Source organism: Aotus nancymaae, unplaced genomic scaffold, assembly GCF_030222135.1.
Source record: "Aotus nancymaae isolate 86718 unplaced genomic scaffold, 86718_ANA_hifiasm-v0.15.2.pri h1tg000006l, whole genome shotgun sequence".
Classification (NCBI taxonomy): Eukaryota; Metazoa; Chordata; class Mammalia; order Primates; family Aotidae; genus Aotus; species Aotus nancymaae.
Genome location: NW_026988417.1, coordinates 38010886 through 38023577, shown reverse-complemented (window position 1 = coordinate 38023577; position 12692 = coordinate 38010886). Strand labels below are relative to the sequence as shown.

Below are 12692 nucleotides of genomic sequence, written 5' to 3'. Positions count from 1 at the left end.
GTGTTTGAATCACCTGGAGGGCTTATTAAAACACAGGTAGCTGAGGGCCACTTTCAAGGTTCTCAGTCAGCACGTCTAGGCTGGATCTGAAAACTGGCATTTCTCACAAGTTCCCTATATGTATGTTTGGAAAGAAATGACTATATCCCAGTTACATAATTAAATGACTACTTCTGTTAAGTCTAGCCAGGAGTAGAGTAAATACTGCTATAATCCTAAAAGAGTATAAAAGCATATATAGGAAAAATAAATGAATTCAACTCATTGAATTAAATGTAATAGTTTTAGTTAAGCGCCACCACAGTAAGTTTTGTGATAATTATATTTGGATAAGTTTTGTGTACTATTTAAGGTATCTGAAGTACTCAAAAGACTAACTTCAGATAAATTCTATAAATGGAACCTAAATTGCTTAAACGCATTTATTTGTTAAGGAATAACTGAACCTAGAGGAAGCAAAGTGGGTACAACAGAACCTTCTTAAATAAAAGTACTTAAGAAAAATTGATATTCAAAATTTCGTGTGTTAACTAGCTAGTGTAAACAGATTGGGCTTTGAATAAAGAATGAATAAGAGTGGGTACAGTTTTATATATACAAAAGTCCTTTAGACATTAAATATAAACATCAATAGTAAAGCAACCTTAATTTTATTTTAATGACAATTACAATAATATCTACCATTTACTTGGTCTTAATTTTATGCCTGGCCATGACATACATTTAAACATCACTACAATCCTGAGATGATGTGGAAAAACAGACACTGTGGGGAGATAGAGAGCTGGAGACAGAGATATGCCAGTCAGAAACACCCAGGGATTAATTATGCACTTTTCTCTGAGTGAGAACATGGCCTTACTGTTGCTGAATTTGGCTCAAGAACCAGTACTTGAAGTTTATTAAACATTCCCTTGAACGGAAGCACAGAGTGTATAAAATCTTTCTGAAAAGTGATGTAAACCCAAAGTGTAAGAGGACAGAGCAAGAAATGAAGGTTCTTAGATTTAGGAAGACTTTACATTGGTAGACAGTATCTTCTGCAGCTACTTGCCTCAACAGCCACTCTGGAGGGTCAAAGGCACTGCACTCACTTGGTTCTATTTGGTCCTGTTCTACATGACCACCTTGCTTTCTCTGGGTTCAGTTATTTTTTAGTAAATAAACCGAAAACTTACAGTCTAGTCTCACAGCATGTATATGATCTCTTCCTCCCCACCTGAGGGGTACATGAAGCCATGAAGCAGACGTTATACCCATGTCATATAGATGAAGAAACTGAAGTTTGGAGAGGGGTTAAGCAACTTGTCCAAGGTCAAAACGGCAAAGTTTTAGTTGGAAATACTGATAAGTTTTTCTTTTCCATATTGGAAACTGATTTCTATTTGAGCAGGTATCTGTCATTTATTCTGTCTGCCCAAGATTTTTTTCCATTTGGGAATGCCCCTGCCCTTCACCTTTCCTTTTACTTGGTGGGAGTACCAATCCATGGCCCTGCCTACTGCACTCAGAGGCCTTTTGAGGATCTGAATGGGCTCTGGTGATGTAAAGGCACATGTTCTTTTCTCTGGCATGACTTGCTGTGAAGAATGATATACACTGGTAGCTACCAGTAGTTGTGGGTGAGAATCTGATTTAGAATGGAGTCAACATAGAGAAAAAAAGAGCTGAGCGATCCAGAAAACGTCTTCGTTGCACCATTTTTATAATTCCTAGATCCAGCCATGCCTACAGTCAAGCCCATCTCTGGATTTTCCCGTATATATTTTGTCTCATCTCTGCATTTCTTAGTCTGTTCCACTGAAAGCAATTGTTTAAGAAGCTATTTATATTTCACAATTAAAACAATTTCATTCTAATTGGGTAAAATTAATAGAAGGATTATATATACAATAATAAAATAATATTTTTCTTTTATAAGAAAATAACTCAGTGAGGTATCTTTAAAATGAAAGTAGTAAAGAATTGTTAGCATCAAACCTACAAATATTCATGTCTCTAAGTGAAGCTTTAAAAAATAAAAAAGTTATCTTACCTCATGCCATTGTCTAACTGGCTAGTCTTATTTGTGTTGGCATCCCAAAGATAAATGCAGCTAGATTTCTCAGCAATCACTGCTAGGACGTCTCCATCTTTATCCCAATCCATGGCAACACAGATGCTTTTTAAAAAGAGACCAAAATATCACTAAACATTTTTTAAAAGTACAATCACTATTTGTGACTTTTGTCTATAACAAGACTATTCAATCTATTTTGAACAGATAAACTCTGTAAAATGAGAACTACAACTTACTATTCACTGCATGGGTAATACTAACTTCAATTTTTTGCAGTTGTTGAGGGGATGGAAAAATGTAAAAATTTACTTTTAATACCATTTTCATATGTTACATTAAATTTAACTATGTTTAAGTTAGTTTTCTTAACTTTTATAAAGAAACTGCCTTTTGATAAAACAAACTCATCAAGCACCTTTCCCTCTTTCCCACCTTCTTTCCCTCAAGTTTTGAAAGATTATTTTAGATTGACAGAGAGGAAAAGAAGGTATTAATAAGAAACAAAGTTACGCCCCAGGCATAGTGGCTCAAGCTTGTGATCCCAGCACTTAGGGAGGTCAAGGCAGGAGGACTGCTTGAACCCAGGAGTTTAAGAGAAGCCTGGCCAACATGGCAAGATGGGAATCTCTATTAAAAAAAAAAAAAGAAAAAAATGAGCTGGGTGTGGTGGCATGCACATGCTACTAAGCTACTCAGGAGGCTAAAGGGGGAGGATAACTGGAGCCTGGGCAAGGCTGCAGTGAGCCATATTTGTGCCACTGCACTCCAGCTTGAGAGAGAGAGTGAGAACCTGTTTCAAAAAAAATAAAAGAAGCAAAGTTATAGCTAGATAAATTGAGTTGTTGGGTAGATTGTAAAAAAGGGAAAGACTGAATTCTAAAGTGGTAAATAAGAATCCTTCCTTCCTTCCTTTCTTCCTCCCTCCCTCCCTCTCTCCCTTCCTTCCTTCCTGGCTAGAGTGCCATGGTACGATTACAGTTTGCTATATCCTCAGACTCCTGGGCTCAAGTGATTACAGTTCACTATAACCTCAAATTCCTGGGCTTCAGTGAGCCTTCTGCCTCAGCCTCCCAAAGCACTGGGATTACAGGTGTGAGCCCCTGTGCCTGGCCATTATTTTCTTTTTTTTTTTTAATTGATGGAGTTTTGTACTTGTTGCCCAGGCTGGAGTACAATGGCACAATCTTGGCTCACTGCAACCTCCGCCTCCTGGGTTCAAGCAAATCTCCTGCCTTGGCCTCTCAAGTAGTGGGATTACAGGCATGCGCCACCATACCCGGCTAATTTTGTATTTTTAGTAGAGATGGGGTTTCACCATGTTGGTCAGTCTGGTCTTGAACTCCTGACCTCAGGTGATCCACCCAGGCCTCAGCCTCCCAAAGTGCTGGGATTACAGGTGTGAACCACCGTGCCTGGCCCCCGCCATTATTTTCATTTATATCTTGGCAGAAAATAAGGAGCGTAATTTGATTAAGTTAAAAACATAGTTATAAATAGGAAATGGTGTATTTAACATGATTCTTGCTATTATTCCAAAATGTGTATTATAAAAACTTTACAAATTCTTAAATCCTTAATAAGAATATTTATCTTTTCTTCTCTGATGCTATTTTTCATTTAGAGACACTTGCTTCTTGGGTATTAGCTAACCCCTACTTTGATTTATATTGAGGACAGTTAGGAATTACTTTAATTATTTTATTATTCAAAATGTTGAAATATGTTTTAGGATCTTCATTTTCTAAAATATATTCAGAGATTTAGGGAGTATGGAAGAGGGAAGCTTTCAAATTATTGATAAAATGATCTGCTAATTAAAGATTATGTATTTAACAGCATTGTTGTTATCTGGGGATCCTCTGTCAGTCAAATTTCACTATTATGAGTACAGCAAAATGATCCAGATGAAATGAGGCCATTATGTAACAAATAGATGTCACAGAGATCATGCAATAAAGCTCACACAATTTACTCAAAGACATTTTTTACTGAGTGCCTTCTTTTTATTTCACATATAATTATAGCTTCTTTGACCTCTGTTTCCAGGAACATAGAAATCAGAAGCCATAATTAAGAGAGTTAATGGAAAATGCCAAAATGATGGCATTAGGTGGGTGGGGCAGGGCAGGAGGTAGGAAAGGCTGTTAGAGACTGAGAGAAGTAAAACCTGATTTTCAAAAATGGTCAATAAACTACAAAAAGCATACATGAATTTTAAAAGTACAGCAGCATAAGTCAGTTTAGGTGAGGAACTCTATCTATCTTAATAACCACTGAGACAAGCAGTAGAATAACTAATATAGGTAGTGATTACACTGAAACATTAAAAATGTTTCAATTATGCTTAGTATAATCTAGAATGATTTCCTGAAAATGGATAAAATCTTTACCCTTTACAAAGTTACGCAAAAAGTAAGGGTTTTCCAACAATTTATTAGAGATGAAAAACTAAAGTAGATATGTTTATCTTATCTGCCTATACATACACTAAGATTTGCTTATAATTTAAAAGAATTCCTTTGTGTGGACTCAATGCTTTCACATGGTCTGACTTAAAATCTTGCCCTAAGGCTTCTCTGTGAGTATTTATAGATAGAATAAATAAATGGGTGTTTATAGATAGAAACTTTAATTCATAAACTATATCGCTATATATTTCACAACTACTTATGGCTAAAAAAATCCCTTTGCAAATGGAAAAAGCAAAAGATTCTTTTTGATTATAATTTAAGGCAGTATTTTTTTAATCTTTTAGGCAACAAAGCTTGACAGGTTTTTTAATCTACTTCTGTACTCACCCAGGTAAGTTAATTTCACTTCTTTTTTGACCATGGCGATCAAAGATTTTCACAATATGATCAGCTCTGAAAGCAATTGGAACATAAAGATATGATTTAAAATTTTTTTATTTTGGGGAATGGAGTCTCTCTCTGTCACTCAGGCTGCAGTGGTGCCATCTCGGCTCACATCAACTTCTGCATCCCAGGTTCAAGCAATTATCCTGCAACAGCCTCCCAAGTAGCTGGGATTACAGGCACCTGCTACCACACCTGGCTAATTTTTGTATCTTTGCAGAGATAGGGTTTCACCATGTTGGCCAGGCTGGTCTCAAACTCCTGGCCTCAAGTGATCCGCCTGCCTTGGCCTCCCAAAGTGCTGGAATTACAGGAGTGAGCCTAAATGTTTCTTTCATTTATCTCTGGATATAAAGGTGCCATCCAGGTATTCAGTGTTTTCTCCTGATAGTTTCATAATTTGTATCTAAAAAGTTACTACCAGAGAAAAGGTTCTATGAACTTTGATGTTAATGGAGATGAATATATTCCTCTTCCTACCATACAACTGTTACACAAAAACTTTTACTGAGGCCAGGTTCACTTGAACCTGGGAGGCGGAAGTTGCAGTAAGCTGAGATTGGGCAACAAAGCTAGACTCAGTCTTAAAAAAAAAGTAACTTTTACTGAGTAGATGGTGTTGTTACATGGGCATACAACCATTGTTTAAAACATTTATTGGTTTCTTACCCTGTCACTGCAAGGTAGTTTCCTGATGTTTTTTGCCAGGCAAACTGTATTGGTGCACCAAGCCAAGTCTTTTCTAGCAGTGAGAAAACACGCTGAAAAATAAACACAATTTTTAGTATTTTCAAAACACACAATCAAGTGTTGATCAGAAAAGATATCAAAATATGGTCATAAAAACAATAGGATTCAGGATGGTGAGGATTATGTTAGAACTTAACCAGAAGTTAACAATGAAACAAACGAAACAAAATCAACCAACCAAGCAGCCAAACATACACAACTACTAGGTAAATTATAGACCTCAAGATATAGGAGAGCCTTTATTATAAAATTTTTTGGCTTTATAATGTTTCTGAATGTTAATTTTATAAAAATGTGCAATTTTAGGGTTTTGTAGATGTTAAAGATTACAATAATTGAAGCCTGAATTTAGTTAATTATCTGTGGCATGGATTCCTGGTGATTAAACTAGACAAAAATTCCTATCTTAAACATGATAAAAATACAAAATGTCTTACTCCTTTCAACATTATTTTCTTCCATTAGTTTCATTAGTTATATTTACATCATCATTAAGTGTTTAACCTGGCTACTGGGTGAACAGTGTTATCAAATCAAACTCTTTCTGTTCATTGAAACAATCTAGAAACGTGATCTCCAATATGGAGGCTATAAATATAAGTAATCCAAACTTTACTCATAAGTAATCCAAATTTAGCTATGCTATAAATCAAAAACATGTATCAGATTTCAAGACCAAAAAGAGAATGTAAACCATCTCATTGATAATTTTTATATTGATTACATGTTAAAACAACATTTTTTATATACTGGGTAAGATAAAATATATTATTAAAATGAATTTTACCTGTTTTCTTAAAAAAAATTTAATGGCCACTAAAAATATGAAATGACATTGGCTCACAACATTTATAGTATACAGTGTTGATCTAGAACATTTAGGAATATGAGTTTGGGTGAAAAAATTTAGATTTTAGTATTAAATTATAGATTAAGCAACAATGTGCATATCTAGGCATGTAAGTTGAGATACTATTACATGAAACTTAGTCTGTGCGGCAACACAAAACTCTTCTAATGCTCAGAATTAAAATACAGCCTGGCCAACATGGCGAAACCTCGTCTCGACCAAAAGTGCAAAAAAATTGGCTGGGCATGGTGGGGCATGCCTGTAATACCAGCTACTCGGGAGGCTGAGGCATAAGCATTCCTTGAACCCAGGAGGCGGAGGTTGCAATGAACCGAGCCACTGCACTCCAGACTTGGCGACACAGTGAGACTCCCTCTCTAACTAACTAACTAACTAACTAACTAACTAACTAACTAAATAAAAGTGAGACTCCGTCTTAAAACAAATACAGATCAGTGTTTTGTGGGGTTTGTTTGTTTGTTTTGTTTTTTGACACAGTCTTGTCTGTTGCCCAGGCTCTGGAGTGCAACTTAAACCTCTACCTCCCCGGTTTAAGCGAGTCTCCTTCCTCAGCCTCTGAGTAGCTGGGATTACAGGCGTGTGCCACCACGCCCGGCTAATTTTTAAATATTTTTAGTAGAGAAGGGTTTTCACCATGTTGCCCAGGCTGGTCTCGAACTCCTGACCTCAAGTGATCTACCCGCCTTGGCATCCCAAAGTGCTGGGATTACAGGCGTGAGCCACTGCGCCCTCTCCCAATGAGCATTTTACACGTTAAAGAATAAATTCACCTCTATTGAAAGTAGAGGTGGACTGTGATCACGGGATATTCAAGTTTTGTAGAGCATGAAGAAACTCATGAAGAAAGAATACTTGGCCGGGTATGGTGGCTCAGGCCTGTACCAGCACTTTGGGAGGCTGAGGCGGGTGGATCATGAGGTCAGGAGTTCGAGACCAGCCTAATCAACATGGTGAAAGCTGGTCTCTACTAAAAAAGCATCTTACTTTTACAATTTTGTGACCACTTCACCCTGGAACCCCTTCTTCATACAAGTGAGAAGTCCTTAAACTTGAATTTCATTACCTTCAATGGCAGACTTGCCTCTAGCTGTGATCTCATATTATTTTTCTTCAGTGGAGTTCTACAAATGCTCCACATACTGTGCAGAGAAAATAAGGCTAGTTTCATAACCAAAAAAAGATTTAAATTTTGTTTGTCGCTTATTAGCTGTAGGGCTTTAAGTCAGTTGCTTAAATTGCCTCCAGCAAAAAATTTTCAACTGTAAATCACAAATAATATCTCTTCACTTCTAGTATTTCATAAATTGTAAAGAGCTTTAGAAATAGAAATGGGAGTTATGATTACTGGTCCATCAATTCCAATTTCCACACTAATAGTCACGAAGAAGCACGAGGACGTCTTAAATAATTTTATTTTTTTATTTTTATTTTTATTTTTAAGATGGAGCATCGCTCTGTCGCCCAACCTGGAGTGCAGTGATCTCCGCTCACTGCAACCTCTGGCTCCCAGGTTCAAGTGATTCTCCTGCCTCAGCCTCCCGACTAGCTGGGACTACAGACACGCGCCACCACGCCCAGCTATTTTTTGTATTTTTAACAGAGACCGGGTTTCACCATGTTGGTCAGGATGGTCTCGATCTTGTGATCCGTGATCCTCGTGATCCGCCCACCTCAGCCTCCCAAAGTGCTGGGATTACAGGCGTGAGCCACAGCGCCCGGCCTGAGGACGTCCAAAATAATTTTAAAATTGAGACTTCCATTTCTTTGCCAGAGCAGAGCAAGGGAGGACTGCTGTGACGAATCACAAAGTGGGGTGAACAAGAAGCCCAAGCCTAGAAACCGTGCGTGCAGAGGATGAGGCACATGAGAGTGAGACCTCCGTGTGCGGGTGCAGATTTCTCGTCAATAATGTACACTCGCTAGCAGGTGATTGGACTGGTCACAGGCAATGCAATTTGAGATTAGTCTTTGGAAGGCTTTTCATTCTTTTTAGGGCGCTGGGCAGCTGCGCGGTTTGCCAGTGTGTTTAACCCCAAGAAATGAGGTAGCTCGTGACACCGGATCCAGCCAACTTCGCCGCGACCCTCCAAACGCGTTCACTCGACCCGTTCTTTTCGCGTGCGAAGCTGGGGTATCTTTAGATCCAGTCTGCTCATTTCGGCCAGGGAGGGGTTTCCACTTTCCGCACCGCTTCTACGGCGTCCGGGCACCGCTTCTACGGCGTCCGCAGTCCCAAAAATGCGAGGCCTCTCTTTCCGCCCTCTCCTTTCCTCCTATTTTCTTCCCTTTCCCTCGTCCCTTCAACTTCGCCCCCGCCCTCTCTGGTCGCTTCGCTCTCTTCCCCGTTTCCAACAAACTCGGGAAGAGGGAGAAGGACAGAGATCCTCTTTTAAAAGCGACCAAGGGACAGTGGTCGTGTTCTCCCGCCCCCCCGCACCCCGGGGATTTGCGTTATTTACCTTCATCTCCAGGCTCGAGCCGCTACGCGAACTATGAAGTACGCAGGCGCACCGGGTTTTCTTCAAGTTGGCTACCGCGTTCCCGTCACCCAGGAGACCGCGCGAGCAACGACCAATCAGCGAGCGCCAACTGAAAGGCAGTGCCTCGCGGGGCCGGGCCAAGAGCACCGCCCTCTGAGAGGTGGTCGCGAGGCAGAATGTGGAATCACGTGACACCAGAGACGCTAAGCCCCGGGAAATTGGGCGTCGCGAGGCCTGGCTGAGCCTCGGCTTCTTGACTGGCTCTGATTGGATGAGACCCTGAGATTCTTCCGGGGGAGGCGGACTTTGTGAGCCCTCAAAGGCGCGTGCGTGTTTTGGACCGCAATAACCAACATGTCAGTGGTGGTAAAAGTGTGCCCGGAGAAGCAGAAGGGAGAAAAGATGCAGAATGTTGGATTAAAGGAGACGGGCTGAAATTGACTTATGGGCCAAATACTCCTACACAGTCTACGCGAAGAGGGCTTTGACGAGCTCAGGTGTATCTTTTTTCTTCCAGGTTTCTGGGATAGAAGGAATGAGGCATAAGAGGTACAGTAGTTTATTTCAAGGTAGAGTTCAATTTCACCAAAATCTTTTTTTTTTTCCTTCAATTTCAACAACATGTGCTAGCTAATGTGGGCAGGAAAAATGAGCTCCAAAAGTTTTCATTTAGAGTTTGGACGTGGCAGCTTCTCCCCAAGTATAATGAATGCCCTGTCGTATGGTATTTGTGCTGCTTTATTTATAGCATGAAAGTGCTTTCTTTTGCCCAAGCGTCTGAAAGTGTTGAAACTATCTTTTGCCTTTCTTTTCGACATCAGGTAGGAATCTGATTGGCTTAGAGAAAGTTAATGATTTGAAATAACTAATGATGAATATTTGCAATCTTAAGTAGGGTGCTGTGCGTTTGCACTGGGGTTTTCAGTTATGTTACAGGACAGAAGAGAGGGTTCTTGGGTCGCGCACAACAAAGAATTCAGTGCAAGTTTTCAGTGCAGAGTAAAACCAAGTTTATTAAGAAAGTAAAGTGGTGGTGAAAGGAAATCTACTCCATAGACAGAGTAGGACATTACTGAAAGTAAGAGGAGGAATGCATCCGCCCTAGGTACGGTGGTTGTGTGTATGGGGAGATGTGCTCTGCTACAAGGGTTTGTGATAAAGGATTAATTTTATTAATTATTTTGCAAGAATCAATATCTTTAAAGCAAAGTTATGAATGCCTTTGTTCTCCAGATATCGGGATATTCGGCCCCCCCAGGTCTGGGTCTGTTTTAGTAAACATTATTAATTTGTTCCCTTTACCGTAAACATCTAGAGGCTAGGAATGCCTGCCTTTCTGAGAATGCAGCCCAGAAAGTCTCAGCCTCATTTTCCTAGCCCTCACTCATAATGGAGTTGCTCTGGTTCGAATGCCTGTGACAGTTAGGTTAATTCCTTAAATGTTTACTGAGAGATTCCTCTGCTGAAAAGGTAACCATTTAAAAATATACCAGAGCAATCAGTTCTTAACAAGACCTGCCCTCAGGAGAAAGTATTTTACCAAAGCCTAGTCTGCGGGGGTTTTATCAGAGCCTAAACTACCTGGGAAAAGGGAAATACCCAACTCCAGCCTCTATAAACTATCCTGTTCCACTTAAGTGTGGAAGATTAAGAAATGGTGGCCAGGCTCAGTGGCTCACACCTGTAATCCCAGCACTTTGGGAAGTCGAGGTGAACGGATCACTTGAAGACAGGAGTTTGAGACCAGCCTGGCCAACATGGTGAAACCCCCATCTCTACTAAAAATACAAAAATTAGCCTGGTGTGGTGGCACATGCCTGTAATCCCAGCTACTCTGGTGGCTGAGGCATAGACTCGCTTGAACCTGGAAGGCAGAGGTTGCAGTGAGCCAAGATTGTGCCACTGCACTTCAGTTTGGGTGACAGCTGGACTCCATCTCAAAGAAATAAAAAGGAAGTACTGGTGGTGTTCACCATCCAAGAACACAGGCTTACTAAAGGCTGAGGCCTAATCATAGAACTATAGAACACTTGCCCTATCCTGCAACCTTACCACACACCACTAAAAGCCTACTTACCAGTATTCCTTTTATCCAGTACATCCTGTCTGGTGTCTTAGTTGTACTCTATTGCTTATGACAGAATACATAAAACTGGGTAATTTATCAAGAAAAGGAACTCATTTCTTATAGTTATGGTGGCTGAGAAGTCCAAGGTCAAGGGAGTGCATCTAGTGAGATCCTTCTTGCTGGTGGGGACTCTTCTCTGAAGAGTCCCCAAGATATCACGTTAAGGAGGCTGAGTGTCCTAATGTTCTAGCTAAGGTCTCCTTATAAAGCCACCAATTTCAGTCCCATGATATTTTGTATTTTTAGTAGAGATGAGGTTTCTCCATGTTGGTCAGGCTGGTCTTGAACTCCTGACCTTCGCCCGCCTTGGTCTCTGAAAGTGCTGGGATTACAGGCATGCGTGAGCCACCATGCCCAGCTGTGTGTTTTAAATTAAAGCATAAATTAGCAGTATTGTTTGAATAATCCCTAAATAATTCATTAACCCATTAATCCGTGAATCCATGAATGAATTAATCCATTCATGAAACCGGGCATGCAGGATCCATTTGCCTCTTAAAGGCCCCACATTTCAGTATTGCCACATTGGTAATTAAGTTTCAACATGAGCTTGGGAGGGGACATTCAAACCATAGCATCCAGATTTCAACAAAAAGTTATAAGGTGTACTAAAAGGCAGAAAACAGAAGAGACTGAACAAGCAGGAGAACTAGTCATCTATAGCAGGAATGTTGGAATTATCAGACAAGGACTTTAAAAAAAACTAAGTTGAGGGCCGGGCGCAGTGGCTCACGCCTGTAATCCCAGCACTTTGGGAGGCCTAGGCGGGTGGATCACGAGGTCAAGAGATCGAGACCATCCTGGTCAACATGGTGAAACCCTGTCTCTACTAAAAATACAAAAAATTAACTGGGCACGGTGGTGCGTGCCTGTAATCCCAGCTACTCAGGAGGCTGAGGCAGGAGAATATTGCCTGAACCCAGGAGGCGGAGGTTGCGGTGAGCCGAGATTGCACCATTGCACTCCAGCCTGGGTAACGAGCGCAACTCCATCTCAAAAAAAAAAAAAAAAAAAAAAGGAAAAAAACTAAGTTGAATGTGCTATTGGAGGTAATGGAAAAAGTAGACAATATGCAAGAGCAGATGGAAAATACAAGCCGAGATAGAAATTCTAAGAAAAACTCAAAAAGAAATGCTAGAGATAAAAAACACTAACAGAAATGAAGAGTGCTCATGATTAATTTCCTCCAAGTTCATATCTGACAACAAATCAACATCCTGGAAGCTCAGAGAACTCCAAACAGGATAAATGCTCAAGAAACCACACCTAGGCATATCGTATTTAAACTTTGGAAAAGAAAACATTTTTTAAAAATCATGAAAGAAGCTGAGGGGAGGGGGGACATTACGTATAGAGGAGCTAAGATAAAAATTACGAGGCAAGGGAATCACTTGAACCCTGGAGGCTGAGGTTGCAGTGAGCCGAGATCACACCACTGCACTCCAGCCTGGGCAGCAGAGTGAGACTCTGTCTCAAAAAAAAAAAAAAAAATACAAATTACATTGAATTCTCCTCAGAAACCATGAAAGGAAGAAGAGAGCAGAATAAA

The 12692-nt window shown here is 40.2% G+C and overlaps 1 protein-coding gene and 1 long non-coding RNA gene across 8 annotated transcripts in view; one reads left to right on the top strand and one right to left on the bottom strand.

Moving 5' to 3' along the window:
* Positions 1-9065, bottom strand: part of WDR19 (WD repeat domain 19) — a 111104-nt gene extending 102039 nt beyond the window's left edge. For 4 of the 5 annotated variants that reach the window (XR_010338776.1, XM_012474942.2, XM_064366431.1 and 1 more), the window contains exons 1-4: positions 8995-9065; positions 5584-5675; positions 4858-4923; positions 2036-2161 (exon numbers count right to left, since the gene is read on the bottom strand). Coding sequence is in view for 3 of the 5 variants with exons in the window: in XM_012474942.2 (XP_012330365.1) it covers positions 2036-2161; positions 4858-4923; positions 5584-5675; positions 8995-9000 (290 nt within the window). In the remaining 2 variants the exon portion in view is untranslated. The remainder of the gene's footprint in view (positions 1-2035; positions 2162-4857; positions 4924-5583; positions 5676-8994) is intronic. The other variant, XM_012474944.3, reaches the window with a different exon arrangement.
* A 300-nt stretch (positions 9066-9365) lies between these two features.
* The window catches only part of LOC135270641 (uncharacterized), a 66113-nt gene continuing 62786 nt past the window's right edge, over positions 9366-12692 (top strand). For all 3 annotated transcript variants that reach the window (XR_010338775.1, XR_010338773.1, XR_010338774.1), the window contains exon 1: positions 9366-9564. This is a non-coding gene — a long non-coding RNA (uncharacterized LOC135270641). The remainder of the gene's footprint in view (positions 9565-12692) is intronic.